At 40.4% G+C, this 26,859-nt stretch overlaps 1 protein-coding gene across 1 annotated transcript in view; it reads left to right on the top strand.

The window, feature by feature from the left end:
* LOC111153299 (SIN3 transcription regulator family member A) overlaps positions 1-26,859 on the top strand; it is a 69,789-nt gene that overhangs the window by 11,239 nt on the left and 31,691 nt on the right. Inside the window, exons 2-11 of the mRNA XM_022512236.1 lie at positions 6,908-7,129; positions 11,577-11,753; positions 17,472-17,578; positions 18,310-18,592; positions 19,645-19,896; positions 20,588-20,740; positions 20,887-21,045; positions 23,033-23,122; positions 25,817-25,935; positions 26,505-26,715. Of these exons, the coding sequence (XP_022367944.1) occupies positions 6,941-7,129; positions 11,577-11,753; positions 17,472-17,578; positions 18,310-18,592; positions 19,645-19,896; positions 20,588-20,740; positions 20,887-21,045; positions 23,033-23,122; positions 25,817-25,935; positions 26,505-26,715 (1,740 nt within the window). The 5' untranslated portion in view covers positions 6,908-6,940. The remainder of the gene's footprint in view (positions 1-6,907; positions 7,130-11,576; positions 11,754-17,471; positions 17,579-18,309; positions 18,593-19,644; positions 19,897-20,587; positions 20,741-20,886; positions 21,046-23,032; positions 23,123-25,816; positions 25,936-26,504; positions 26,716-26,859) is intronic.

Raw genomic sequence — 26,859 nt, forward strand, 5'->3', positions numbered from 1 at the left:
CAGGACCCTGGGATTATGACCTGAGCCAAAGGCAGACACTAACCAACTGAGCCACTCACGTACCCCTATATAAATTCTTTTTAAGAAAATTTATTTATTTTTAGTTTAGAGATGGGGGAGGGATAGACGGACAGGGGGAGAGAGAGAATCTCAAGCAGATTCCCTGCTGAGTGTGGAAGTCAACCTGGGGCTTGATCTCACAACACTAAGATCATGGCCCCAGTTGAAATCAAGAGTCAGACGCTTAACCGACTGAACCACCCAGGCACCTTTTTTTTTTTTTTTTTTTTTAGATTTATTTATTTAATTTAGAGAGAGAGTGTGTGCACAGGCGCTTGTGTGAGTGGGGGGGAGGATTAGGCAGAAGGGGCAGAGGGAGAGAGATCCAATCTACTCCATGGAGAGTGGAGCCCAATGCAAGACTTGATCCCACTACCACTGGGTGATCACAACCTGAGCAGAAATCGGAGTCCAGTGTTCAACCGACTGAGCCACCTGGATGCACCTAGGCGCATAAATAAATAGTAAATAGTAATAGTATTAAATAGTAATAGTAAATAAATAGTAATAGTAAATAAATAGTAAATTCTTACTAAAGTTTCTAATAAAGTTGTTTTTCACCCAAATGGTAAATAAGTTTTTCTGATACAGCAAGGGTTCAAGGTAAATCACATGTCATAAAAAAAGCAGTGATAGGGTGCCTGAGTGGCTCATTGGGTTAAGCCTCTGCCTTCCGCTCAGGTCATGATGCTGCTCAGGGTCCTGGGATTAAGCCCCGTATCGGGCTCTCAGCTCAGCAGGAAGCCTGCTTCCCCCTGTCTCTCTTCCTGCCTCTCTGCCTACTTGTGATCTCTCTCTCTCTCTCTGTGTCAAATAAATAAATAAAACCTAAAGAAAAAAAAGGCAGTGATATATTTTGAACAAGCATGATGACTGTTCTGAGCTACTTTGGCAAAAATTGTTGTTATACCACAGTATGATATAATCCCACCAAAGCTCACAAAAGGTTTGTACCAAATGGGGTTAGCATTATATTAGGTTTTGGCCAAATAATTCTTTGTTGTGGGGGATTATCCTGTGCATTTTAGGATGTTTGGGAATTCATGAGATGTCAGTTGTACTCCTGTCCCCTGTGATAACCCAGAATGGCTTCTGAAATTGACAGATGTGCTGGCGGGGGGTGGGGGGTTGGAGGGGTCTGGCAAACTCTCCTGGTTAAGGCCCACTTCATTAGAAGAATGTAAAACGGATGCAGGGTGCTTGGGTATTATTAGGTCTTGTGTTTTAAGAAGAACAGGTTGTTTATTTTGTGGAGCTATTATTTTGTATAAAATGGAAAATTAAATAGATGGCATTTTTCATTTATTTTGGGATACTTTTCCTTTTCTAGCAGATTTAAATCCAGAAGTGGATTTTTTTTTTTTTTTTAAGATTTTTATTTAAGAGGGAGAGTGTGTGAGGGCACACAGGGGCGGGGCAGAGGGAGAGGGAGAGAGGGTCTTAAGCAGACTCAGTGCTGAGTGCAGAGCCTGATGCAGGACTTGACCTCACAACTCTGAGATCAGAACCTGAGCTGAAACCAAGAATTAAATGCTTAACTGACTGCGCCACCCAGATGCCCCTCCAAAAGTGGTTTTTTGGACAGGCTTTGAGGTTGACTGGTGGGCAGTTACACTGGATTGAAGTACATGATTACATTTCAGTATATGCTTTTTTTTTTTTTTTTTTTTTAAGATTTCATTTATCTACCCGACAGACAGAGATCACAAGTAGGCAGAGAGGCAGGCGGAGAGAGAGAGGAGAAAGCAGGCTCCCCAAGGAGCGGAGAGCCTGACGCGGGGCTCGATCCCAGGACCCTGGGATCATGACCCGAGCTGAAGGCAGAGGCTTCAACCCACCGAGCCACCCAGGCGCCCCTCAGTATATGCTTTGATAAGAATTTATTTGCTTTTGAAGAGAAACTTTCCATCTTTCCACAGTATTTATTGATATAAACTGACCATTAAAACTGACATTTTAATATGATTTTATGTGATGCTGACCACCAATAAGAGAACAATTTTGGAGGATTTTTTTTTTTTTTAAAGATTTTATTTATTTATTTGACAGACAGAGATCACATGTAGGCAGATAGGCAGGCAGAGAGAGAGAGAGAGAGAGAGAGAGAGAGAGAGGAGAGGAGAGGAGAGGAGAGGAGAGGAGGAAGCAGGCTCTCCACTGAGCAGAGAGTCCGATGCGGGGCTCGATCCCAGGACCCTGAGATCATGACCTGAGCCGAAGGAAGAGGCTTTAACCCACTGAGCCACCCAGGTGCCCCAATTTTGGAGGATTTTTTAAATTACATAAATAAAGGAACTTAAAAATGTGTCTAATTCAGGATAACAGTACAAAATTAAGGGGCACTATAAAGGGTCAACCATAAATTAAATGCATTTCAAAAAGAAAGTTGTATTCTTAAAAGCCTCCATAATAGAGCAATTTAGTTTGTTCATACACTCTCTTACTTTTTTAATTCTGTCATCTCTGTTTAAGCCAGTTTATGGAATTTATTTGTTGCTTATTCCTTAGTTTTATAAACCAATAAAGAAGGGCTTGATCTCACAACCCTGAGATCAGGACCTGAGCTGAGATCAAGTGTCGGATGCTTGACCTACTGAGCCACCCAGGTGCTGCCCCTAATTTGTAAAATTTAATCTAAATGAAAAGATAAGATTTTTGAAAGTTGGATTTTCTGTTTGGATTTTAATAAGCATGGAGAACTGTCTGGATTTCTAGGAGGCCAAATTTTTACTGTAATGAAAGCCATTTTAGGTGTAGAACTAGAAAATTGGTTATTATATTTATCGTTCTGAAAGGGTTAGCTTTTACTTCTGCCCTTCTAAAATTTGTCTGAAATGTGACACAGTGGCTTACTGGTTGTTCTGTCCTATTCCAGAATACTGCCCTGCAATATCAGAATTATCCTTCTCTGCTTGCTTTATTTGGGAATTATGATTTCTTTGCATGATGATTTGGAGCTATTCCCACTTTTTTTTTTTTTTTTTTTTTTAAGATTTTATTTATTTATTTGAAAGAGAGGCAGTGAGAGAGAGCATGAGCGAGGAGAAGATCAGAGGGAGAAGCAGACTCCCCGTGGAGCTGGGAGCCAGATGTGGGACTCGATCCCGGGACTTCAGGATCATGACCTAAGCCGAAAGCAGTCGTCCAACCAACTGAGCCACCCAGGCGTCCCTATTCCCACTTTTTATTATAACACATGGCCAGATGACTTTTTAAGTGTTCCGCTGCCATTGTTTGTTCACGTTAGTCCTTCTTCACTAATTTCTGTCCCTCAAAGTGCTTTTTCCCCCCTTGTTTCCTTGTTTAAATTCTATCTTCATAGACTAAAATTCTGATAACAGTGTAAGCTCCAAATCTGAAACCATTGGAGGCCATAGTGGCAGATGAAAATCTGTCAGCTGAAGCAGGGCTTGAAAGTAGCTTTGTGTCTGACTCTTGTGGCTCCATTATTTGGCATTCAAATACTGATAGTCTGGAATTTCACTGACCTCTCTGCAAGCAAGGATACTATTGTCTGTCCAGTATTTCTACTCCAGATTGGTCATGCATTCCAAGGAGAAAGATTCTAGCTCCTTGCCATGTGACCTTGAACAAGTCACTTAATTTCTTTTGAGTATCACTTTCCCTCTAAATAAAAGTTCTGGGTGTGCCCATCTGACAGGACTCTTGGGAGGAGCACATTGACTTAATAGCAGTCATTTTTGGAAGACTTTGTTGTGGGGCAGGAAATCTGTCCTGTTCAGTACTGGTCTCCCGCATAAAGCACAGGGTCTGGCATGTGTAGATTCTTGGGAATTATTTGTGGAGTAAATGAATTGTCAAAGGCTGTAAATGGCTTGTTATCACCTGTATGTCCAAAGTTACTGTAATATTTTACTCTCATCCTTTGTACCCTCATGCCCTAATTCATTTCCAATTTTCAGGATATAACCAAACATTTACCTTCTCTGTAGAGTTTTTTCTAGTATACACATTTCTACTCCTTACCAAATTTATAAGTACTTACTTGTACCGTTCATGACCTGGTTTGTATTGTTAGCCCTTCCTCCCAACATTTTATTAAGAACAATTTCAGGGGTGCCTGGTAGCTCAGTGGGTTAAAGCCTCTGCCTTCATCTCGGGTCATGATCACAGGGTCCTGGGATCGAGCCCCTCATCGGGCTCTCTGCTCAGCCGGGAGCCTGCTTCCCCACCCCTTCTCTCTGCCTCCTCTCTGCCTACTTGTGAGCTCTCTCTGTCAAATAAATAAATAAAATCTTAAAAAAAAAAAAAGAACAATTTCAGATACACAGCAAAGTTGGTAGAATTTTACAGTGAATACTCTTATGCACACTAGATTTTACATTACCATTTTATAGTACTTGCTTTGTCGTATATCCGTTCTTCCATCTACTAATTCAGACTGATTTCTCAATGTATTTCAAAGTAAATTTCAAACATTAGTACACTTTCACTTAAGTACTTGAGCATGCGTATCCTTATCCAGAGTTCAGTATTTGTTTATAGCTTTTTCCTTCTGATGATGCAAAATTTACAATGAGAAGCACAAAGCTAAAGAATACATTCTGTGTGAGTGTTGAAATCACACTGTATATATTCTGTAGCTTGTTCTTTTCACTTAATCGTATGTTTTGGAGGGCTTTCTTTATAGAGGAACCCCAGTCTTTCTAATTGCTACATAGTTTACCCAATATGGATGTATTAAGTTCATTCAGTTATGGATAGACATTAGATTTTTCATACTTTGTTGCAGTAAATATACTTGGCAGATGTATAGGATAGACACCTGGAAGTGGAATTGCTATGTGAAAGGGTATGACCATTTTAACTTTAAAAATTTAATGGAGTGGCACCTGGGTGGCTCAGTGGGTTAAAGCCTCTGCCTTCAGCTTGGGTCATGATCCTAGGGTCCTGGGATCGAGCACCATGTTGGGCTTTCTGCTCGACAGGGAGCTTGCTTCCCCACCCCCCGCCTGCCTCTCTGCCTACTTGTGATTTCGGTTTGTCAAATAAACAAATAAAATCTTTAAAAATTTAATGGATACTATAAGTTGCCAACCCATAGTCTCTGCCAGTTAAAACTTCTGCCAGTAGTATTTCCGTATACCCTCACCCACACTCAGTATCATCATTCTCTTTTCATTTCTGCCTGTTGCTTTTGGGTAAGTGTCATGTTACTTTATATTTCTTTGATTACTAGTGAGGCTGTATATGGTCTTCCCAAATAGTTTTTAAGCTTTTATAGGACACCTGCCTCCTTCATTTCTGCTCCCTGAATATTTGCTCATTTAAAGAGTGAATGCTGCCAAGCCTTCCTGCTTTTGTTGGGTTGAGCCTGAAAGGATGAATGAGCTAAGTGTGGGAGAGATCAAAGAAAGCTGAAGTTGCTCAGTGCGTGTGTGTCTTAACTAAGTAAAGGGACTCTTCTCCCTTTATTTCTTACCCTGTGAGAGGTAGGTGATACTGAGGTGATTAAGAATTCAGGCTCAAGGGGCTCCTGGGTGGCTCAGTGGGTTAAAGCCTCTGCCTTTGGCTCAAGTCATGATCCCAGTGTCCTGGGATCGAGCCCCGAATCGGGCTCTCTGCTCAGCAGGGAGCCTGCTTCCTCCTCTCTCTCTGCCTGCCTCTCTGCCTACTTGTGATCTCTCTCTCTGTCAAATAAATAAATAAAATCTTAAAAAAAAAAAAAATTCAGGCTCTGGAGGTAGATTTGGTGAATTTATATTCCACCTTTACCTGTTAGCTCTGCAGCCAAAACTGGAATATCAATTCACCAAATTCACCTGTTCACCAAATAAAATTCGCCTGTTAGCTGTGCAGCGTTGGGCAGTTTACTTAGTCATTATGTTTGTTTCCTCACTTATAAAATAGAGAATAATAGCACCTTGCTTATAGGGTTGTTGTGGGGATTATAGTAATATTTATAAATTGTGTAGAATGGTGTTTAGGAGTCATTATATGCTAATTATTACTATATTAATGATTACTCTCATTCTTTCCCTTCTGCATGGTCAGTATTTGAGTGTGTGAAGTGGTAGGACTGTGGAGAATGCAAAGTTGTAGAGAACCCTACCTTGAAGAAGCTTTGGCTGTTGGAAAAGCCCCGAAAAGACCAGACTGGATTCCTAGTCAGAATATTATTAGACTTTTTGCATCCTGCCTCCACAGAGGAATATTATTAAGAAGGGATTCTGGAATCTCCTTAGTGTTAAGGAATGTTAGAGTCGGAAGTAACCTAAAGATGATCTTTTCCAACCCTGTCATTTTATAGTTGGAGAAACAAACTCTTGGAATGAGGAAGTTGTTGAAATGTACATAGCTCTTTAAATCGGCAAGACTAGAACCATTGTCCTCTTACTCTTGGCCTACTGCTCTTTCATGATTGTATTTAATTGTTGAAACTATTGATATTTTAAAAATTAGACCACAGTTATAGTACTAGGTTTTGAGAGGAATTAGAAAGAAGCACTTGAATGTTTTTGTAGCTTGTGAATATGTCATTGATGTTAGGAGTGGTGGCATTTGAGGAGAAAACTAGAGAATAAAGAAAAGAAAGGTATATTTTCATGTTTTTAAATTGGAGGTTATTTTTTGACTCTGTAGTCCCAAGTTAATTCAGAATGTGTTATTATTTAAACTTCTGTCTTTGAGTTGTGATAAAGCCATCCACTGTGGGAGCTGTGTGTGCAAGCATGCACCTAAACTAGCCAGTGATCATCTCCAGGATGAAGTCAATAGTTGGTTTTGGGAATTGAGCTTTTAATAAATTTGGGTGCCCAGTCCTCTGTTGTACACATCACATTGGTGTGTGAACTGGTTTGCATGTCGGTGCTTTTGGTTTCTGCAGGTTTTGTGGTGCATCCCTGAGCATGAGCGCAGAATGAAGCGACGTTTGGATGACCAGGAGTCACCGGTGTATGCGGCCCAGCAGCGTCGGATCCCTGGTAGCACAGAGGCTTTTCCTCACCAGCACCGGGTGCTTGCCCCTGCCCCTCCTGTGTATGAAGCAGTGTCCGAGACCATGCAGTCAGCCACAGGAATTCAGTACTCCGTGACACCCAGCTATCAGGTGAGCTGGAGCACAGCGGGGGACTTAGTGTAAGGGAGGAGCATTGGTGATTTTGTCCAATGAAAAAATATTGGATTAAACATCCAGTTAGATACAATTAACGTCTATGGGATATCTGTAAATAAGATACAGCAAATAACAAAAACAGTGTATACTTGGGTACTCACCACACAGGTTTTTAATTTTTTATTATTTTTTAGTTATTTCTTTTTTTTAAATGTTTTTAAGTAATCTCTACACTCTGTGTGGGACTCAGACTCATAACCCCAAGATCAAGAGTTGCATACTCCACCGACTGAGCTAGCCAGGTGCCCCTTAAAGATTTTATTTAAGTAATCTCCGCACCCACCTTGGGATGCAAACTTTCAACCCTGGGATCAAGAGTCACATGCTCTGCCCACTGAGCCAGGCAGGCACCCTTATATTTTTTTCTTTAACTCACTTTTTTTCACTCAGTGCGGTTCCCAAGACTTACCCATATTTTTGTGTGTAAATATCTGAGTCATTTTCACTCTTCAGTGAATTACATGACTATATCCTGTCTGCTTACCCATTTTTCTTTTGCTGGACTCTCACGCTATTACCAGATTTTTACTGTTGTAGTGGTGCTGTGTGACTGTCTCTCCTAGTGCAGTGGTGCTCACAGTGGCAATCCGTGACAAGATAACCTTGCACCAGAATTTAAAGCAATGTACTACTTTTTTTTAATTTAAAAAGAAGTCTGGCCATGGGGAAACAAAGGCAGCTAAATTGAATAGTGTGCTTATTATTAAGTGAAGCAATTGGTTGACATCCAGGTATAAACTCCTTATCTTATTGCAGACCACTCAACAGGTTTGAGGGTATATGAGGAAGAGTTTTATCATTCCACGTCCTGACCGGTGCTGATCTTTCATCTCTTGTCTGTTTACTGTTTTGTAGAAATGGAAGAAATTTGTTTTTTGCCCTTTTTAATTGTGAAAGTAAATATCACCATGGTTTTTTTTTTTTTTAAATGATCCAAGATGACTTCTTTCTCTGCCCCTTCAGACTTCAACCCATTCGTGATTTCTTAGGTTACCTATATTCACCTGCCTACCTACACTTCTCTTTTTATGTGATATGAATGATATATACTGTTCTGCTCTTTGTTCTTTTCACTTAATATATAGTGGACAGCTTTGCACTTGAATACATATGTATAGATCTAGGTAATTTTTTTTTTCTTTTTAATTATTTGTCAGAGAGAGAGAGGGAGAGAGAGCAAGCACAGGCAGACAGAATGGCAGGCAGAGGCAGAGGGAGAAGCAGGCTCCCTGATGAGCAAGGAGCCCGATGTGGGACTCGATCCCAGGACGCTGGGATCATGACCTGAGCCGAAGGCAGCTGCTTAACCAACTGAGCCACCCAGGTGTCCCTAGATCTAGGTAATTTTTAAGAAATCACTACATTTTTAATATTCCAATCTAGGTCAGTCTGAATCATAATTTATTTACCTGGTCTGGAGAGACCTTCAGCCTAACTCGTTAGTGACTTAAAAAGTTCTGGCTGTTACTGGAAACATAAATTAGTTTAACCTTTCTTTCTTTCTTTTTTTTTTTTTTTTTGAGAGTTTATAATTTTTAATTTAAATTCAAATTAGTTACCACATTGTGTGTTTTTATTTTTATATATATATTTTTTAGTTTTTTATTTTTTCAGCGTAACAGTATTCATTATATTTGCACCACACCGAGTTCTCCATGTAATCCGTGCCCTCTCCAATACCCACCACCTGGACCCCCCAACCTCCCATCCCCCACCCCTTCAAAATCTTTTTTTTTTTTTTTTTAATATATTTTATTTATTTTTTTGACAGAGATCACAAGTAGGCAGAGAGGCAGGCAGAAAGGGGAAGCAAGCTCCCCGCAGAGCAGAGAGCCCGATGCGGGCTCCCAGAACCCCGGGATCATGACCTGAGCCAAAGGCAGAGGCCTAACCCACTGAGCCACTCAGGCGCCCCTAGTGTAACCTTTCTGGAAAGCAGTTTGACACTTGTGGCAGATTCTTTAATTACTTTTTGATCTAGCAATTCTATAACTTCATAAATTTCTCAGAATTTATTATAAGAAAAACAAAGAAGAGGGAAATCCAGGTGAAGTAGGAAATGGTGATTCTTTAGGTGTCATTCTTTCTCAGGGATCCCCCTTGAAGTAATACCATGTCCTCCTTTGGGACTGAGGGCTGCAGTCAGAGGACTGTTGCAGATTGAACCTTTAAGTTAGATCTTGGAAGAAAGAAAGGCTGTTTTCCTTGGGTGATTACTTGTATCTGAACAGATTTGATGACTGTTTCCTGTACTTGGGATGGTTGCATCTATTCATATACTAGAAACTATAATGTGCTCATGTAAAACCAGTCATCTCAAGTATGTATAAGCTCCAATTAAGCCTTTTAAAAAACTGTTCAAAACATACATGTTGGAATATAGAAGCTCAGAATAATAACCCTTCTTGCTAGAGATATATTATAGCTTTCAGAATTGTCTAAATAGTTTCTTTTTACTCCTAATGTGTAACTCTCCTTTGTGTGGATTTGTAAGTAGTTGTCTATTTCCCATTCTCCCCTCTGTCCAGGGGAATCTTTTTTTTTTTTTAAGATTTTATTTATTTATTTGACAGAGACAGAGACCACAAGTAGGCAGAGAGGCAGGCAGAGAGAGGAAGGGAAGCAGGCTGCCTGCGGAGCAGAGAGCCCAGTGTGGGGCTTGATCTCAGCACCCTGGACTCCTGACCTGAGCTGAAGGCAGAGGCTTTAACCCACTGAGCCACCAGGTGCTCCACGTCCAGGGGGATCTTTATAAATTTGTGGGGACTTGAAAAATAATTAATCTTCTCTTACATTGTAGTATACAACTTCCACTGCTTAGATTAAGTTTCATGTTGTTTCGTCTCCTTGTTTTGGAGAGTGCAAATCAAGGATATTGTCCTTAGTTGTCTTCTGTGATGATTAACAATTCTGAAATAGGAAATAAAAAAAGCTTTGGAAATTTTACGTGGCATTTTTGCAATAGAAACGGAAGGAAAGGAGCTTGTGCTTTATTTCATTCTAAGCTTATAAGAGGATGAGAGAAAGAGTAGAAAATAATTATGTCTGAGACCAAACCACTAACAGTTTGGAAGAAAGTTTTGTTTAGCAGATAAGGATAAGCAAAATAAACAAATGGGGATAGAAGTAGAAAATAAGGGTAAGCAAAATAAACAAAGCAAAATAAAAATCTTCTCTAATCCCATTATCACAAGATAAAAGGCTAACATTTTGCTATTGTCATCCAAGGTTTAAAATCTTTTTATTGATTTATAGATACTGCTTTGTAATGTGCTTTTCTAAAGAAATGTTTAAAAGTTTAAATCTGTATGCAACACATGAATACATTCAATTTACAGATTATGAATACATTCAATTTACAGATTATGAATTATGAATGTTCATAATGATATAGATATATGCATCTATATCAGTGCTCTTCTAAGTGTGGTCCACAGATGGCTGATGTATATATTTTCTTATTAGTCTATAATGACATGTGTATAGAAATTGAGAATATTTAGACACAGCAATTTGGACATAGTAATTTTGTAATATATCTGTAAAATGTGAGAATGGAAATTATGGGCTTACGTATTTTTCATTTCACTTCTGTAGTAATTCATTTGTATTGTGTTTTATAAAAGTAGTGGCCCATGATGGATTGGAATTTAAGAAAAGAAAAAAACAGGTCCTTTGCCATAGATAGTTTGAGAAGTATTGAGCCATATAATTTTAATAGTGGCAGAGAACTCTCTTGTAATATGGGTGATTTCATTTCACCAGTTCCCTTTTATGGGAAATTTGGGCTACTATTTACTGACAGTCCCTGACTTAGGATAGCTTGACTTCCAATTTTTCACCTTTATGATAATGTGAAAGTGATACACAGTAGAAACCATACGTGGAATTTTGAATCTGGACCTTTTCTTAGGCTAGCAATACAGAAGTACTTTACTCTTCTGGTGCTGGGCGGTGGCAGCCTCAGCTCCTGGTCCTGCACGCGATCATAAGGGTAAATAACCGAGACCCTTACGCCATTCCAATTTTTCTCTCAGTATACTAGTCGACACATTCTATGAGATACTCAGCACTTTCATATAAAATAGGCTTTGTACGAGATGATTTTGCCCAACTGTGGCTACTGTAAGTATACTAAGCACAGTTAAGGTAGGCTAAGCTGAGCTATGATTTTCAATAGGGTAGCTGTATTAAATGCATTTTCGACGTCAGATATTTTTAGCCTAAAATGGGTTTATTGGGATGTAACACCATTGTAAGCCAAGGAAGATCTGTAGTTCTCTGTGTGTGTGTGCAAAGATATACATGCACATCTATTAGATGCATCTGGGGAAGAACGCAAAAGCCTTGAAGTTTCTTGTCTGCATTTTGTCTTCCTCAGGTGTCCGCAGTACCGCAGAGCTCTGGCAGTCACGGGCCCACCATCGCGGCGGTTCATAGCAGTCATCATCACCCAGCCGCTGTGCAGCCCCATGGAGGCCAGGTGGTTCAGAGTCATGCTCATCCCGCCCCACCAGTTGCACCAGTACAGGGACAACAGCAATTTCAGAGGCTTAAGGTGATCTTCAGCACCTCTTCTTCCATTAAAAAGTTTTCTCTCTCAGCAGGAAGCATCGGCTTCAGCCTATTATTAGTGGCATTATAACTTATTTTTTAAAATTTTATTTATTTATTTGACATAGAGAGAGAGAACACGAGGAGGGGGAATGGGAGAGGGAGAAGCAGGCTTCCCGCCGAGCAGGGAGCCTGAGGCGGGGCTCAGTCCCAGGACCCTGGGATTATGACCTGTGTCGAAAGCTGAGCTACCCAGGCGCCCTGGCATTATAACTTTTAACATGCTAGCTAGACTAGGGATTGAATCACAAGGAGTTTTACTTTGTTTTTGTTTTGAAGCCTACTTAGATTTCCCATCTTACCATCAGTGCCTTATCCAGAGAATTAAATTTAGGAAATGTTTTTGGAATGTATAAATGCATGGTACTGAAATGTGTCAGGATACAGGGACTGTTTTCATACGAAATAAACAAAGTCCATTTTTTTGGGATACCTCCTTTTGAACTCTCAGTTCTTAGCATGGCAGAAGGTTTTCTTGAGCGTCCACATGGTTGGCTACGGTCCTGTACAGTAGCTGGGTCCAGTATTACCTTACGATTTAATCTTTTTATCCCTGCTTATAAATAGCTGAATGGGCTGGCATCTTCAAGTCCATCCTTAGTAAAACACATGCTCCTTTTTTGGGAACCTTTATAAAGATTGGGGAAGACTATAATTGTGAATGAAGTGTCAGTGTTTTCATCTGTTCTGCTGAGTATGTGCTGTAGGTTTTCAGTGCTTTTGAAATTCATAAGGCATCTGTGGAGAAGTGGAGCTTGTGTTCCCAGCTAACCCTCTCTCTGCTTGCTTGTGTTACTTTTCAAAATAAGTGATTGTTGCAGTAAGTGTTCCAGATTTCAGGTTTTTTAATTTTACATTTATATAAAATTTCAAATCAAAGACAAGAAATATAAATTAAAGAACCGTAAAGAAATGGGATGTTGGGTCTTAATTTGGTCCTGTCAGCCTAATTAAATAGTTTCCAGGTAGGAGCGAACGGTATACCCTTGAAGGACAAATCCATGTGTAGCAAACCTTCTGTTTTCCTTGATGCTTAATCTAGATCTCCCTGATCCCTGCCCGCATTGGTTTGGGTTCTCAGGAACTTGTTTAATTTTGGCCTAAGGAAACTAAATGCTACATAAATATAAAGCATACCAATGCTAAGCTTTATAGAGGGATTTTGTAAAATTTATTTTGTCTATGTTAAGTAATTAAGAGTTGACTATACTTAAAAAAAAAAAATTGACTATAAGTAAGCATAGTGTTTAAAGAGAATAGAAATTATTTTGCCCTGAAACTTCACTCTGGGCTCTGTCTTTGGGAAAATTTGTGTAAGCTATCTTGATGTTTTTCTTAAAACATTTTGCCTGTCTGCTCACAGAGTGGTGGCTGTGTACCAAACTGTATCAGTGCCATGAACTTAGCACTTCACAAAGTCCTGAAAATACTTTTTTAAGTTGTTTTGGTATGACTTAATTCATATTAATACTGTATTCAGCAGTTAATTAATACCTTAATGATGCCAAAGAGCTTCTAAACTTGCTGTTAAACTAACAAAAATGTATATTTCTATAGGCTTTTTCAGCCAGTCCTATCAAAGCACAGCACCTGCTCTTCTCCTTCACTTAGGTATAAGTATACAGTTGTCTTTTGTGTGTTTTACAGAAACTGTCAAGGAAGCAAGAAAGGGTTCTGGAATTGGGGTTTTAGAGTGAGTCACAGGTGGAGTCCGTTGCTCTGTTCCTTCTCTTCTCACTCTTGTATATGATTCCTGGATGCGGTGACGTGAATTCCTGTTCTGATGAGGAGGGGTAAAATGCTTTCTTGTGCCTCCATTGTAACTTCAGTTTTCCCACACTGCCTGCCATTTTTGGATCAGTCTTAGAATGCTTTACAAGCATTGGAATCTACTTCAATAAACCATTTATATTCTATAATAAGGAAGTGTTCAGTGAAAATACGTAGGTTATTTCAAGAATCAGCATTGTCTATACTTTCTTTTTTGTCTTTGGCAGATTGATGACAAGGAAATTTGGATAATTTCAGTGTTTGGTGTGATCTGGCTACTTGTTGAATGCTAGCAGCATAGATATTTGGCACATCTTGAGCGAGTTCTCTTTACAGTTGTTCATGTTTATTTCCCCAACAAGATTGTGAACCCTAAGAGGTTAGGGACCTCAATAATAAATGCCTGTTGAAGTGAACCAAGAAAATACATCAGCAGATTCAGGGCCTCCCCAAGTGTTTCCCTAGACCTGTAGCTTCAGAAGGACCAGCTCCAAGTTGTTTTCTTCTAAGTTGTGGTTCTTAGAGCTGCATACATGCTTTTATAAAGAGTTGAGCTATACTTTAGGTAATGAGAGAATCTCCTCACTATGTTTACATACAAATAGTATGTTTGTTTATTTGTTTATTGGAGTGGAGGGGCAGAGGGAGAATTTTTTTTTTTTTTTAAGATTTATTTATTTGACAGAGAGAGAGATCCCAAGTAGGCAGAGAGGCAGAGAGAGGTGGGGGGAAGCAGGCTCCCTGCTGAGCAGAGAGCCCGATGCGGGGCTCGATCCCAGGACCCTGAGATCATGACCTGAGCTGAAGGCAGAGGCTTAACCCGCTGAGCCACCCAGGTGCCTGGGAGAGAGACTCTTAAGCAGGCTCCATGCCCAGCACAGAGTCTGACATGGGGCTCGATCTCACAATCCTGAGATCATGGCCTGAGCCAAAATCAAGAGTCAGGCTGAGCCACCCAGGCCCCCAGATAGTTCATGTATAATGTGGTTGTCATGCTGGGTGTTTTTTAAGCATAGTGTTATTTTATAACTAATTTAAATAGCAGTTCACCATGACCAGTACCTTTTTTTCTCTAGACTTGAATACATCACATAATTTCTTTGACTCAGGCATCTGCATTTTTTCTCTTAGTAGTAATTATTATACTGTAGCATGCTTACTTTTTTATTCAAAATTTTGTGGCCCCCTTTTTTTTTAATTTTAAATTTTAAAAATTTTAAATTTTTTTATTTTTTATTTTTTAAAAAGATTTTATTTATTTATTTGACAGAGAGAGAGAGAGATCACAAGTAGGCAGAGAGGCAGGTGGGGGGTGGGGAGCAGGCTTCCTGCAGAGCAGAGAGCCTGATGAGGGGCTCGATCCCAGGACCCTGAGATCATGACCTGAGCCGAAGGCAGAGGCTTATTCCACTGAGCCACCCAGGCGCCCCTATTTTTTAAAATTTTTAAAAAAGATTTTTATTTATTTATTTGACAGAGAGAGACACAGCAAGAGAGGGAACACAAGCAGGGGGAGTGGGAGGTGGAGAAGCAGACTCCCTGATGAGCAGGGAGCCCGATGTCAATGTTGAACTCGATCCCAGGACCCTGGGATTATGACCCGAGCCGAAGGCAGACGCTTAACGACTGAGCCACCCCGGTGCCCCAATTTTGTGGCTTTTTTTTTTTGACAATTCCTCCTTTGTCACGTGGTTGTGAATGCTATTCTTAAATATCTTCCAAAGTCTTTGTTTCTTCTGCAAACTTAATGAGTTTTATGTTCCATCAGCCTAGTCATTAATGAGACATTTCAATATGGAAAGTTCTGAATATGAATTAAATCAGCCATTGAATTTCAACAGAAATTGTCCTGTTATTTCTAAAGTACAGAAGATCCAACCATGAAATGAGTGGGTATTGAGGAAGTATACAGACTGCTCTAGCAACGCCAAAATATTCGGACTAAACATGGCATGATGGTTCCCACAATGGAGCTTCCCATAAGAGAAGTTTGGACAACTCTTTGAAATATAATTTCATGGTTTATTTGAACATTAATGTTCTGTATCACAATATATTACAAGCTTGTCAGATCATATGTTTATTTCTGAAACTTCCCTATAGTTGATATTTCGAATGATTTAAAATAATCCCAGAGTATATAGGAAACACCTAGTAGGTAATTCCCTTGGATTTTTCCTGAGTAACTAAAAAAATTAAGTTTTCCTAAATCAGACTCATAACTTTGTGGACCTTCAGTCTTGTTCCTTTGTGAATGGTCACATAATTTACATAATTTAGTGACTATTCCCTCTTCTTTATCCCCCATATCCTGTCAGTCCTGAAACTGTATCACTTCTACCTTCTGTAAAGCTTTTCAATCTATACTGTTCTCTCTTTTCCTTTGGTACTACAGTTCAAGCCACTTTTGTTCTCACATTGAGTTTAGCCTTATAGCATAATTGGTTTCCTGTCTCCTTTCAGTCTGTCCTTTGTACCGATTTGTTCACAACACTGGAGGCAAATTGAGTACGCTAAAATGCAGATACTAAAAATCTAAACTGCTTTTTTTTTTTTTTTTTTGAGAGAGCAAGCAAGCGTGGGAGTGCAAGAATGGGGAAAGGGAGAGGGGGAGAGAGAATCTCTTTCCAGGGCCCAGTGCAGGGCTTGATCTCACCACCCTGGATCATGACTTGAGCCAAGATCAAGAGTTGGACGCTTAACTTACTAAGCCACCTAGGCGCCTCTAAACTGCTTTTTTTGGTCTTTGTTTTGTTTTTAAATATTTTATTTATTTGGGTGGGGGGAGCACGAGGGGAGGGGCAGACTCCCAGGTGAGTGTAGAGCCAGACTAGAGGCTCCATCCTAGGACCCTGAGATTGTGACCTGAGCCAGGGTCAGACATTTAATTGACTGAACTACCCACATACCCCACCCCTAAACTGCTTTTTAATAAGATTTACAAGGCTTTTTGGGATCTAGGTCCTGCTTCCTCTCCTGTCTTCTCTCTTGTCACTCTTCCTGCCACTCTTCCTCCTTTTCACCATAGCTTCTTCAGCCGAACTAAAGTGTTTGCAGTTTTCCCAGTGTACCAGATGGTGTCCTGTCTGGGATTTTGCTCATGCTGCTTCCTCTGACTTTCTTTGTAGGTCTGTCTTCACTTTCACTAACTTGTACTCATCCTTAGGACTCAGTTTAGACATCACTTCTTGGGGAAGCCCTTCCTTATGTGCCCTTCCTATGTGCTCTCTGGGCATTCGATGATTCCCCATTTACCCCACTGTATTAGAACACCAAATGAGATGTGAATGAACTTCTGTAGAGCAGGGACTGTGACGTATTTGACTCCTTAGTACCTCATGTTGGGCCTGGTGTGGTATGTTGTGGCTTAGTAGATATTTGTGAAATGGATGAATGAATGAATAAGTGAATAGTACATTAATGTGATGATTTTTCACTCATCGTTCTCCGGAAAATTATCCAAAGCAAGGCTACAAATTTTATGAGTTGATTCTTGTTTTAACCTTGAGTCTTATTATTGGCATCCATACTACTATTTTATTTTATTTATTTATTTTTTTAAAGATTTTGTCTATTTATTTAACAGACAGAGATCACAAGTAGGTAGAGAGGCAGGCAGAGAGAGAAGGGGGAAGCAGGCTCCCTGCTGAGCAGAGAGCCGGATGCGGGGCTCCATCCCAGGACCCTGGGATCATGACCTGAGCCGAAGGCAGAGGCTTTAACCCACTGAGCCACCCAGGCGCCCCTATACTACTGTTTTAATACTCTCGTGTATCTTTATGTTTTAATTTCGTTTATTACATTAATTTTATTTAGGCATAAATCATTTGTTTTTTAATAAGAATCTTGGTTTACGTTCTTTTTATAACCTTGAGATTTATCCCTGCCTCAGGTGGAGGACGCGCTGTCCTATCTCGACCAGGTGAAGCTGCAGTTTGGTAGTCAGCCTCAGGTCTACAATGATTTCCTTGACATCATGAAGGAATTTAAATCTCAGAGGTAAAAAGATCTGTGTGGTTTTATTCAAGCTTTGTGCTTGAAATGTTGATTTTGGAAGGGGAGGATATGGCTCGTTCTCATATGCTGAAAGATAAAGGGTGCCTCCTTTTGGGGTGTTTAATTTTTAGGGTCATGCTTTTAGTTTATGTATGGCTTATTGATGAAAATTACAGGTGGCCCTAGACCTTTGTATTCTCCCTGTTGGTTAATTTTTCTTCATTAAAATTTTTCTTACTACTTCACCTCAATCAGGGAAGTAAACTGAAAATGATTAGGTTACCTGCTCTTTGAGTTGATTTAAGATACGCTGATATTCTGGCATGGTTCACTGTTAGAGTAATTTGTAAAAAATGTAGACACATAATGATTAATGCTGGTGTGTCAGAGGGTGGGTCTTGAATGGGAATTGCTGCTTTAGATTTACTGATGAGAGTATCTGCTTGTTAGGACTGTTAATCATGAACATAGATTCTGTTCAAAATTGTGACCAAACCTCTATGAATATGATGCTAAAATTGCTTTGGAATTTCAGAATTCTTTGTTTTGTTGATTTTATAATATGCAGATTGATTTTTACATTTTCCTGTTCAAAGAACCTAGTGGAATGTGTTATTTTTTTTCTTACTAGGCTGTTGGTCAAGCTTGCCACTTTAATTTTTGTGGTTTGTGTGTGTGTGTGTGTGTGTGTGTGTATGTGTGTGTGTGTGTGTTTTGTTTTTTGTTTTAATCAGCATTGACACTCCAGGAGTGATTAGTCGTGTGTCCCAGCTGTTCAAAGGCCACCCCGACCTGATTATGGGCTTCAATACCTTCTTGCCCCCTGGCTACAAGATTGAGGTGCAAACCAATGACATGGTGAACGTGACAACTCCTGGCCAGGTTCATCAGATCCCCACCCATGGCATCCAGCCCCAGCCTCAGCCACCACCCCAACATCCTTCCCAGCCTTCAGCCCAGTCAGCCCCAGCTCCTGCCCAGCCAGCTCCTCAGCCCCCACCTGCCAAAGTCAGCAAGGTGAGCACTTGGAATACTTTGCATCATGTAAAATGCATCCCTAGAGAGCACCCTCCTTTGACATGTCCCCTTTATATAAGACTTAGAGACATCAGTTGTAGTGATTTCATCAGAGAAGATCCATAGTCACTTCGCTGTAAGATGGTTTACATTTACCTTCCACATATTTAGATGTCTGTTTAAGTCAACACATCAGTAACCTATGAGGACTTGTTTTTGTCCCCACCTCCTGCCCTATTGAACCATGAACATCCCAACAGATGGCCACTTGACTTGAATAGTAGTACTTTGACAGCATGGCAGAAACGATCATCTCATGATCAGATTATGCTGTTGCCCATGGGGTCTTCTTACAAAAGCCACTCAGTTTACCAGATTAGGTCATATCAAGCCGAGCAGAAGACCCTACCGATGGTGGTGATGATGGTGGTGGAATGTTCTTGTTCTAGAACTGCACTGTCTGATACTGTAGCCACTAGCCACATATGGCTGAGTTTAAATTTAAACTAATTAAAATAAATTCAGTTTCTCAGTTTTAATGGCTATGTTTCAAGTGCTCAGTAACCCCGGGTGGGTTAGTGGCTGTATTCTGTAGGACAGTACAGTTTGAAAGAACATTGCTGTCACCTCAGTTCTATTGGACAGAGGTAGCTTAGAAGATTTTTATGTGGATTTCTGCAACAAGTGTCTTCTGACATTAAAGATTTATGGAGAGTGAGGGTTGTGTTTTTTTTTTTCTCCCTCTTCTGTTTGCACCTGTTGAGTGAGCTTAAAAATTGCATTAGAAAAATTCTGCCCTGTAATTGGAGATGTAACCACTTTTCAGGTTGTATTTAGAAAATTTGAGACTAAAATTAATCTGTATTAGAATGTGTGAGCCCTTTGCACTCCCCACCCCTGCCCAGTATGATTTGAGTTGGCCTAAAATGGCCTGGCCAGAGTGAATTAAGGACGTTTGTTGATCAGACATCTTGTTTCTCTTTAGTTTGACCTTTTTTTCCTATGTCAGACCATCTGTGTTCCTGAGGAGACTATGACTTTTTTCTTTTTAGCCTTCCCAACTACAAGCACATACTCCAGCCAGTCAGCAGACTCCCCCTCTCCCACCATATGCATCCCCACGCTCTCCACCTGTCCAGCCTCATACACCAGTGACAATCTCTTTGGGAACGGCCCCATCCTTGCAGAACAATCAGCCTGTGGAGTTTAATCATGCCATCAACTATGTTAATAAAATCAAGAACAGGTTCCAGGGCCAACCAGACATCTACAAAGCGTTCCTGGAGATTTTGCACACATACCAGGTAAGAGATCTGCTCTTTTAGCCTGCCTTAGCCAGGTCACACGCTGAGGGCATCTGACCAGAGAAGGACTTGAATAACCATTCCTGTGGTCTCTAATTGTTACTGGAAATCAACAGGTTAGAAACTGTGATGTGTGTGTATAAAGCTAGTTTGATTTGCCTGACTTTAATTGCCTTATAACAATAGGACTTTGAAGTTACTGCTCTGTGAAGCAGATTCTTATTATCTGGGGGGTTTAGAGGATGATTTGTGTAGTGTAGTTTATCTACAGTAGAAGGAGGAGATATTTCTCTAATATCTTGTGTTTTATTGGTTGGTAGTGGTCCCCTGAGCATTCACATATACTCTCTTTTATTTATTATTTTATTTTTTAAAGGTTATTTTATTTATTTGTTTGACCTCTGTTTTCAGCATGGGGCTCAAACTCATGACCCCAAGATCAAGAGTCACACGCTCTTCCAACCTAGTCAGCCAGGTGCCCCGTCCTAGTTTTAAAAAAATTGTCAGCCACCATCTTCCACTCATTTCTCACCTTAAAAGCTTGCAGTTAAAACAAGTGCTAAGAACGTAGACTTTTCTTCTTAGGTACAGCCCAAGTAGATAACATCCCAGAAAGTGTGCAAAAGGGAGTCAGTCATTCAAAGCAGTGGCCCTCTTATATGATACCTTCCCATTTGAAATTTCCTGTCAGAAAGAGCAACGAAATGCCAAGGAAGCTGGAGGAAACTACACTCCAGCATTGACTGAGCAGGAAGTATATGCCCAGGTGGCTCGTCTTTTTAAAAATCAGGAAGATCTGTTGTCAGAGTTTGGACAGTTCCTACCAGATGCCAACAGCTCTGTGGTAAGTTTTATTTAGAAAGAGCTATACTATTTAGAATTATTATCTTAAAATTTAAGTTAGGAAGCTGGAAACAGAATCTTTTCTGTTTGATATGAATGATATGCCTACTTGGTAAGAGAATTAATCTCTATCCTTGTCTTACTTAGCTTTTAAGCAAAACAACGGCTGAGAAGGTTGATTCCGTTAGAAATGACCATGGGGGCACTGTGAAGAAGCCCCAGCTGAACAACAAGCCACAGAGGCCCAACCAGAATGGCTGCCAGATCCGTAGGCACTCGGGAACGGGAACTACCCCTCCGGTAAAGGTGAGGATGGCCAGCACCTGCACAGTTTGACTTTCGGGAGCAGTCCTCACAGACAAGTACTCGAGGGTTGTTCTCGTGTTCTTATCCAAGAGTGTTGAAAATTGGATCTTGGATACTCAGAGTGAGTTGGTGTATGTCACAGACACTCAATGCAAAGCTTCTTATCTGGCTTGCAAAAGAATGTTAGACTATCACTGATTACACAAATTACTGTACTTTTGGAGTTTGTATTGTTTTCTCTATATTTTCTCTCTTCTTTGCTATTAGCCGTCATGTCTTTTTTTGTTTGGTGCCAAAGGTTTCTGAGACTTAACTAATTTTTCCTTCCTCTGACTTACTTGATGCCTTCAACCTGCCTTGTGATAAGAAGAAGGAAGATTATTGAGTTAATTGTTTCAGAAATAAGTCAGTGGCCTCTAAGGTCCTCCTGTGAGTAAAGTATCTATACTTTGTGAGATCTCTTTGGTCTAGAGGCCTATCCTGCCCAGGTTTCTTTGTTCAGCTGCCAGGTCTCGTTTGTATCATTGTTGTCTCCAAGGCCGGACCGTTGGGCTGTAGCAGAGGGGGATCTTCAGTTTGTTAGTGACCTATCACATGATGTTTCTCATTAGAGTAAACACGTGACGGTCTGCCTGCAGAAGGCCAAGCCTGTCGTGCAGCTGTGCCGGGGAGAGAGCTAGGTGTATGTACTGAATGTTGCTTCATTGAATTCTAGAGCAGTATGTAATGTGGAAAAGATGGGACATGTCTGCAGAATCTAATTAATGAATCATGATATTTTCTCACTATTCTAACAGTGGAATTTCTAACAGTAGGCAGTGACTGGTGAACAAGCAGATGACTACTGACACGTTAGGTGTTGCTCACACTTGAAAGACTTTTTTAGTGTCTAATGGCTTTTCCTTTTGAAAGCAAACTGAACGTAGAAATACTTTCTGTTTCTTCACTTCAGTAAAGAGTTCTATGGGTAGCAAGAATCATCTTGGCAGTTCAGCTCTGCTCTTGCTTCGGTCCCCTCCCACACTTGATTACCCTCAGGTGGAAACACTGGAAAGGGGGATTAGAATCCCCACCTCCTTTCCTCCTCAGCCTACGCAGCAGAGGCTTTGGCTCTTGAGAGTTTGCACTCTAAGGCGGTGAAGGTAAATGTGCTGCTTCCCTCAGAGTTTGTGCATTTCTTCACAGGTGGTTGAGAGATGACTTTATAAACGGGAATTCTTACCTGACAGTTATGTCGTGGCATATTCATTCCCTTTGAAAACGTAATCTTAAATTGATCCAAGTAGATATTGTTGACAAGAGTCATTCCTTCTCTTAGGAAAATAAACTGTGCTTTTTTTCATGAATTTTTATTTATTTTATTTATTTCTTTTTTTTTAGAGATTTTATTTATTTATTTATGAGAGAGAGAGAGCATGAGAGGAGAGAGGCCAGTGGGAGAAGCAGACTCCCTGCCGAGCAGGGAGCCTGATGCGGGACTCGATCCTGGGACTCCAGGATCATGACTAGAGCCAAAGGCAGTTGCCTAACCAACTGAGCCACCCAGGCGCCCCTTTTCATGAATTTTTAAATTGAATTATAACTAAAAGGTTGAAGGTTGATTTCTACCCTCTCTTGGTAGTGTGCTCCAACTCTTTGCCTCCATCTCTAAGAAGATGAGGTGGTGGCACTAGGTTCCAAGTTAAGTTACTTTTGGCTAATGGAAAAAGTGAGGATATTCTGTTACCTCAGTAATGAAGTGAGAAAATATTCGGGAAGTAGAATGATCTGTGAACCTCAGGGTGGGGGCAAACTGAGTTGGAGAAGATAGTTGGAAATCTTTCAGGGTGTAAAAGTTAATGAGTTAACATAAATGAGAATTCTCTCATTCGTTGCAGATTATTGACAGCAGTGGTCAGTGACGGACCCATCGAACACAGATGAAAATAAAACTCCAAGATCTCTCCTCTTTGGATCTTATGTGTTTGTATTTTTCCTTCTTTTGCAGAAGAAACCTAAACTGCTCAGCCTAAAGGATTCTTCCATGGCAGATGCCAGCAAGCATGGTGTAGGAACTGAATCATTATTTTTTGATAAGGTGAGTAGTGATTGAATTAGATTTATTATTAATGCCAAAAGAAAAATCCCCCTATCCCCAAGAGGATTTTGTTTTAGTTGATTAGGACTTTCTGCCTCTTAACATAGTTTCTAAGTTGTTGGTCCTTTCAGGCTACCGGAACCATTAGCACAGCTAGGGAAGCAGTAGCATTGTCTGTTTTGGTTTTGGAAGTAGTTTACAGCATTTCCCATGGCAGAAGACCGCTTTTAAAAAAATGCGTGATGTTACTCTTGAGAGATATTTGGAGCTCCTCATTGTAGATATCCAGGTGTGCACCAGTTGTTGAGGACTTGAGATGACTTGTAATCTTGATTGCTCATGGTACTTAAATGTGGTATCGCATATAGGGTTTGTGGGAGTTTTCATTTAACTGTATGTTTTCAAAGTTCCCTGGGTGATCCTGATATGTAGCCAGCGTTGCGATTACTGGTGTAAACAGGGTTGTGTGATATATTGGTTTAACTCTCCTCCTACGTCTGACTTCCTCCTTGGAGTAGACTTGATGATTAGCAAGCTGCTTTCATCAGGGTAATTGGTAACTGTCAGACTTCTCACCGGCAGGAACCAGCCTGGGATGATCTGGTGCAAATTTACCCTGTCTTGCACCTTTGGGTTTTTGCAAAAGGGCAGGTGTTTTCGGATTCACGTGATTGGTGCCTCCTGATCTCTCTCTAGCCTGCCCTGCCTGTGTGCGCTGTCCTGCTGAACGGTTGTCTCGCTCTGGCTTGAACCACTTGTGAGGGCTGCCTGGGCATTTGGTGCCTTTGAGGGAAATGTGGAAATACTTATAACCAACAAATGACAATGAGAGAGTGGAGGGGTGGGGTGTGAATAAGTTAATTTTGTAGGAGTGATGGTATTTTTTTGTTTGTCTTTGGAGTACTTATTTCTTAGAGACACATACTGGTACATAGTTGACCCTTGAACAATGGGGGTTGAAAATCTGAGTAGAATTGTGACTCCCCAAAACTTACTGTTGACCAGAAGCTTTACCAATAATATTTAATAGTTGAGTAACACATATTTTGTATGTTATGTGTATGGTATACTGTATAATAAATAAGCTAGAGAAAAGAAAATGTTATTAAAATCATAAGGAAGAGAACATATATTTACAGTGCTGTATGTATCAAAATCTACGTGTAAGTGGACACAGTTCAAACCCATGTTGTTCAAAGGTCAGCTGTATAGGTGAAATGCCTGAAATTTGCTTTAAAAATTCAGTGGTGGAGGACATGGTTGTAGATGAAATAGAATTTACTGTATATTGATCATTGAGGCTGGGCAAGTACATGGGGTTCATTAGACTATTTGGTCTACTTTTGTGCATGTTTAAAGGCTAATAAAAAATTAAAAGTCAGTCGATACTATGTATAGTACAAAAAGTACAGTTCTCTTTCATCTCTTTCATCTTTGGCTTTGAAAATACATAGTCCATGTAATATCTACTGACTGATAGTTATAAAAGTATACAGGAGCCTGGAGAAGGGGTTGTCTTAACTGCTAGGTTTGGTGAGGATCTGTCTATAGTCTTCACTAAAGGACCATAATGCTAAATATTTACTTTTTAAAAAGATTTTATTTACTTATTGGTCAGCGAGAGAGAGCACAAGTAGGGGGAGCAGCAGGCAGAGGGAGAAGCAGGCTCCCTGCTCAGCAGGGACTCATCCCCAGGACTCACCCAGGACCACGGGATCATGACCTGAGCCGAAGGCAGATGCTTAATGACTGAGCCATCCAGGCACTCCTAAAAATTTACTTTTAAAATTAAAATTCCATGGGCACCTGGGTGGCTCAGTGGGTTAAAGCCTCTGCCTTCGGCTCAGGTGACGATCTCAGGGTCCTGGGATTGAGCCCCGCGTCGGACTCTCTGCTCAGTGGAGAGCCTGCTTCCTCCTCTCTCTCTCTCTCTCTCTCTCTCTCTCTCTCTGCCTGCCTCTCTGCCTACATGTGATCTCTGTCAAATAAATAAATAAAATCTTTAAAAAAAAAAAAATTAAAATTCCAGATTGCTCTTCTAGCCAGGCTAGTTTTACCTTGCTTATGCCATTGAATACTTTTAGGTTTTTGGATGTTAGAAGTGTTCAGTATTATAAGTGGAGGAAGGAAAAGGATCAGGTCAGAGGACGGAAGTGTCTTACTTAAAAATTATTCAGGATTACCAGAGTTTAAAAACGGTGTTGACAAAAGATTCTTGCTGTAAACATCTGTCAGGAGAAGCAACAAAAACTAGGGGAACTCTGATATGGTTGGAAAATCAAGCATATAAGAAGGTAAATGTAATATTTACTCTAGGATCTCATTTAAATTTTTTTTATTGTGAAACATTTTAAACATGTGAAATGACGAGCCGAGTGGAATGACTCCTATGTACCCATCCTCCAGCCTCTGCTGGAGATTCCCTCCTACTAGCCAGTGTTCTTGTTTCATATGTACTCTTACCCACCCTGGCTTATTTGGAGACCAATTCCAGATATTATTTCATCCATAAGTACTAAGTTTCCTTTTAAAGTAACACTTTTCTCAAACATAGTTATTATCACATCTAAAAAAACTAACATCAGCTCCTTTAGTATCATCAAATAACTGTTTAAATTTCCCTAATCTTTTAAAAGCAATCCAGGATCTCTTGATTTCCCATCTAACTATTTCTCTTCTGGTTGTCTCCATAAGGTCCGAAAGGCTCTGCGGAGTGCAGAGGCCTATGAGAATTTCCTGCGCTGTCTTGTTATCTTTAACCAGGAGGTGATCTCTCGGGCTGAACTTGTGCAGCTAGTCTCTCCTTTTCTGGGGTAAGTGGAGTGAGGGACTCAGCGCTGATGGGTGCTGTGGAGGTGAGCATATGTGATGGGCAATCATAATTTGATCATGGTGGGTCAATTGGTTGACTCATAAAATGTCAGTGTCATAGGAGTCCTCTGGGAATTCTTCTAGTTTAACTACAGATGAAAAAATAGGCAGAGAGGGCATTGGCCAAGACTAATGGTTTCCCAGTGTGCTGACCAGTGTTGGATGTTTATAGAGACCAGTCTCCTCTGGGGTTCTAGAATCTTGACTGTATTTGACAACCTAAGAATGATCTGAGCATTCACGTGGTCTTCTTGAATAGAAGAACAGCTGGTTATTGCTTAGTTTCAGTGTAACTCTTCCTTCAGTACCCTAACCAGTCTTGGAGCGCTCTACAAGAAAAGGGGAAGCCAGATGCCCAGAAGCAGAACTTCTTAGGCAGGAAATAATAATTGTCATTGGAATTTGTCCCTGGTAGTTAAGTTCTGACCCAATACCAAATAGTAGTAGCTATACCTCAGGATAACTGCATCATGCTTCTGATTGCTCACCAGTTTTTGGTTTGATTCTTCAGGAAATTCCCTGAATTGTTTAATTGGTTTAAAAACTTTCTGGGCTATAAGGAGTCTGTACATCTGGAAACCTTTCCAAAGGAACGAGCCACAGAGGGCATTGCTATGGAGATAGATTATGCCTCTTGTAAACGGTTGGGCTCCAGCTACCGAGCCCTACCGAAGAGTTACCAGCAGCCCAAGTGTACAGGACGGACCCCTCTCTGTAAAGAGGTAAGGCCTTCCCTAGAAAGGGTCAGCTCTGAGTCTTTCCTTCCTCCAGAAGGGAGTGACACCAGGGATCGAGAATCTATGTGAATAAGGAAATCAAGACCCTTCTCTAGAAGTCTTTTCTCAGAAGAAAATGTTTTATACTTC

Source organism: Enhydra lutris, unplaced genomic scaffold (genome assembly GCF_002288905.1).
Source record: "Enhydra lutris kenyoni isolate GAN:26980312 unplaced genomic scaffold, ASM228890v2 scaffoldscaffold31, whole genome shotgun sequence".
Lineage (NCBI taxonomy): Eukaryota > Metazoa > Chordata > Mammalia > Carnivora > Mustelidae > Enhydra > Enhydra lutris.